The sequence below is a fragment of the Myiozetetes cayanensis genome, unplaced genomic scaffold, assembly GCF_022539395.1.
Source record: "Myiozetetes cayanensis isolate MyiCay16 unplaced genomic scaffold, myiCay2020 scf2-11, whole genome shotgun sequence".
Classification (NCBI taxonomy): domain Eukaryota; kingdom Metazoa; phylum Chordata; class Aves; order Passeriformes; family Tyrannidae; genus Myiozetetes; species Myiozetetes cayanensis.
The window spans coordinates 26062911-26067025 of record NW_026087411.1 but is presented as its reverse complement, the minus strand read 5'-3'; the positions used below and the strand labels follow the sequence as shown (position 1 = coordinate 26067025).

Sequence of the window (4115 nt, the reverse complement as noted above, 5' to 3'; positions counted from 1 at the left end):
CCATATCAAGAGGAGGATCAGAAGCTCCACCCACTGCATCCTCTTTTGTTCAGGGAACAGGGAAGGAGAGTTGTAATGGAGATATAACACTTGATAAACCGTATGCAGCCAGGCTTAAGATGTAAGGATGCCTTTGGGGAGGGGGGGAACAATTTTAATCCTGCTTCCCTCCTCACGCAAACATGCAGCCATTAAAGCCTCAGGCAAATTGTAAATGACTTGTCCAATAAGGATTTTGAAGCTGGACTGGTACCTGGGACAGTAAGTTCTTCTGCCTTATTTCACACTCTTTAGATATTTTTCATTTCAAATCAAACTTACTTCCCAAATGCAAAGATTTGTCCCATTGTTCCAGAATGTTATCAGATAGCATGAGTTGGTAATTTGTAAGAAAGCCTCTGCCATATCTCACAGCAGGAAATGGAACATTTTTTTCTTGATCTTTTATATCCTGAAGATCACACAACTTGCTGCCAGAGGCACCAGGTGCATAAGGGCTGTGCCCAGGGGAATGGGTGCCTATTTTTCTCTGAGAAAGGAGGAAGACAGAACATTTCTGTAAGAACTACTGATGTCTGTGAAGGAAAACTTGCATCAGCCTAACATTTCCACTCTTGGTGAAGCCAGCATAGCTCTTGCACAGCATCGTTCAACTTCAACTTCTTAGCAAACACGAAGTAATTAAGCTCAATATTCTGTTACAGAACACTGTAAACTATATAATTAAAAATTTTCCAAGTATCAGAGACTAGTTAAAACACCACATAAAAGGCTCTGATACATTTTATAAGCATGCTTTGAAAAACTGCTGAACATTTTCTTAACAAAGATACTTGATGTATTAATAAACACTGTATTTTTACTTGAATTTAAGAGCTCAGAAACAATTCAAATTCCTACTGACACAAGTGACTCTGAGATATGTCTCTAGAAAAAGAACACTTCTAGTGCCTCATGTAAATACTACATCTGTGACTTTTCAATAGCCATGTTGAAACAAACAAACAAAAAAAAACCAAACGAGAACTTGCTTGTATACCTCTAAAAATGTGCACACAGACCAAACCTGCAAGCACTTATGTAGATGAGTAACTTTACTGCCTGTGGAGCTCCAATGTGAGTTTGCAGGATGAAGCCTAAATGCATCTTTGGTAAACAAGCCATCAATTACACACTTTAGGCATGGCAGCACCTGTGCAAAGCCTTCAACTCAAACGACAGACACTAAAGAAATAAAAAGCAATTATCAGCTACTAATTTGAGTAAAACTCTTTTCTTCTTAGAGCTAAAACCACAATTTTCAATGACACTGCTTCTTTTTTTGGCAACTAACGATCTTTATTAGATTATTGTACAGCAGACATTCAGGCCCTCTCAAAAATAAAAGGTTCACAAATTTTAATATTGAGCTATTTTTCACACTGCTTTGTTGATTAGGAAGATTTCCTTGTACATGTTTTTAGAGAAACAAAGGCACTGCTGTGTGGGACAAACAAACCAAAACTAATTAAACTAAAGCCATCTTCACAGCAATTTCAAATTACTTCTAAATGCTTTTGATTTCTTACTAGACAAGTGTCTTCCAACAGGAGTTTGAATATGAAACTCATACCAGCTATAGTGGGGACACAGCACTCAGTTCTAGGATAAATGGTTGGTTTGCATTGCCCCTGGTCTTTATCTAACACCGAGAATAGGCTGCTTTTTATCAAAAGAGGAATAAATTGCTGTTATTGTGATGTTAGCCCATCACTTGGCATTGCAATTCAAGTTTTTGTGAGAAAGAAATGTATGATCTAACTGCGACTTGACCTATGCCTTCTGAGATCCATCTAGGTGCTCTAATGGAGCATAAAAAGTACTGAATACAAGGACATGCAAACCGGTAGTGAAGAAATTTGTTTGAGAAGAAGAACGAAAAGAAAGGGACTTTCACAAGCTTGTGGTTTATATACTGTCCAATTTGTTAAATATGAAAGAACACTTATTCCCACATTGCAGTTCTTTTAATTAATGTACTTCAGCATGATTCTCTACACTTGCTTGCATCTGGTACCTTCTTCTCTCAGCCATGGCCTCTGCCTCTCTCTCTTTTTTCAACATCTTGAAAGTGTTGTGGTTTAAGAGACTGTTACTGAGAAGTCATTAAAATGGTCTGTTAAACTGTTAAGAAAATCAGATATTGCTCTTGTTTCTTTGCAGGATTTTTCTCTTTCCAAGACCAAGAAAAATAACATTAAATGTTTACCAAAAATGTGGGCCACAATATATCCCAATATAAACTAATTCAAGGGAGAGAGTTTGATTACACTATAAAATCCTTTGGTTGTTATATTATCAAAAAAGATGTGTTTTTTTTTAAAGCCATTTCTAGGATAGTAGCATTTAGATTTTAGTCCTGATAAAGGCTCACTTTCCATTCATAGTCAGAACCTAAATGTGCTCTTCTTGTACCTAAACAGATAATAAGCACTCAGCACACTCCCCCTTCTTGACACAACACACTGAGACTAATCACACATAATTGGAGAGGAGGAGCAGAGGGGCTGGGCAGGCTATTGTGTCCAAAGGACAAATGGTCAGTTTATGAGGCTTTTGTCTGATGCATAATTTCTTATACATCTACAGGAGGAAAAGTCCTGCTGGAAAAAAACATACATCCACACATACAGAAAAAAAGCCTTCAACACTGAAGCAGATGAGGACATTTCAATCACGGATAGAAAAATCAACAGTGGAATTAAAAAAAAAAAAGGCAGAAAAATACAAGTATTCATTCAATAGGTGCACTTCTAAAAGATCCTCAGACAACTATTTCCTTACTAGTTAAATGTCAATGCATTCACTTCTTTACAACCAGTTATATAAGCCCAAAAAGTATATTTTTCATATATTTTCAAATACACCTCAAAAATAGCATTTAAAGACATTAGCAAAGTACATGCAAGTTTAAAGGCACAAAAGAGAAGGAAGCCAGCTTTACACCTTTGTTAATGCATAAATGTGAAGACTGATCAGTTTTAGGCTGCAATATAACTGGAAAATAAGTTCTAAACTGATACAAAAAAAAAAATGTCTCTATGTTTACACTCTGTAAAACAAGCCACAATATCTTCCTCAGAATTTAGATTAGAAATATTTCTCTAATGATGAGTCAGGAACATAAGTAGGGGAAAATGAACACTGCCCCCCTCCCTGAACATTTACATACATGGATTAATTTTCAGTAGTCCATCTTAAAACAAAAAAAGGTGTCATCTTCTATCTGTGTTTGGTTAAAACGAGAAGAAAAGGGTAATGGAGGTTTTCCTCATATGTATCTCTTTCTTCATTTTTCAACTGCAAATAAAAAGTGGATAAAGTGAGCAAACTTTATGAAAGCATTTTTAAAATACCGACTGTGCTTGCTTAAGCATATTTCTGGGTACAAATGATACTACTAAAGATTAAACATTTAATAACTACAAAAATATCTTAACATCAAATACTATCACAGGTATGGAACCGTATGTCAAATACTATCAGGAGTTGGTCAGTTTGTAGACAAATTAATTCATGCAATAAATAGTTGAACACTACTTATAAAAAAGTGAGGTCCCATATTACTGTACTAAATAAATAATATTCAAGTGAGATTAAGGCCTGAATTAATTCCAGTAAGCAAGGAACTTCAGAACAAAGGCTAAAAGTTTATCCCTAATCAGCCTAACTACTGCTGTATATTTGGTATTTAAGATCAACAACTGTTTCAGACATCTGAAATACCATAATCTTACCTGAAGGTTTACATAAGTGCAAGGCTGTAATGCAGCTCTTGATGGGCTTATTTATTAATTCTATTTAATTTTAAAAATTCTTTTAGTAAGAGGGAATTATAACCTGATGATTAGAGTGGTACAATTCCAACTGCTAGGGATAACATTATGTGTGCTCTTCTAATCTGCACTAAATAAATTTCTAAAAAAAGGATGAATTTTACTTTCTTAGGTATCCTGGTTAATACATACACATATTAAACTGAAGTGTGTGGAAACTACTCATATGTAGTGTATTTTGTAATCACTTCACATAAAAATATTTGCACATATTTAATACAAGGAAGAAATGTAGATTAA

General features: G+C 35.1%; 1 protein-coding gene across 1 annotated transcript in view; it reads right to left on the bottom strand.

The window, feature by feature from the left end:
- Nucleotides 1-2204: 2204 nt before the first annotated feature.
- CAMKMT (calmodulin-lysine N-methyltransferase) overlaps nt 2205-4115 on the bottom strand; it is a 210934-nt gene continuing 209023 nt past the window's right edge. The window contains exon 11 of the mRNA XM_050314356.1: nt 2205-3339. Within this exon, the coding sequence (XP_050170313.1) occupies nt 3262-3339 (78 nt within the window). The 3' untranslated portion in view covers nt 2205-3261. The remainder of the gene's footprint in view (nt 3340-4115) is intronic.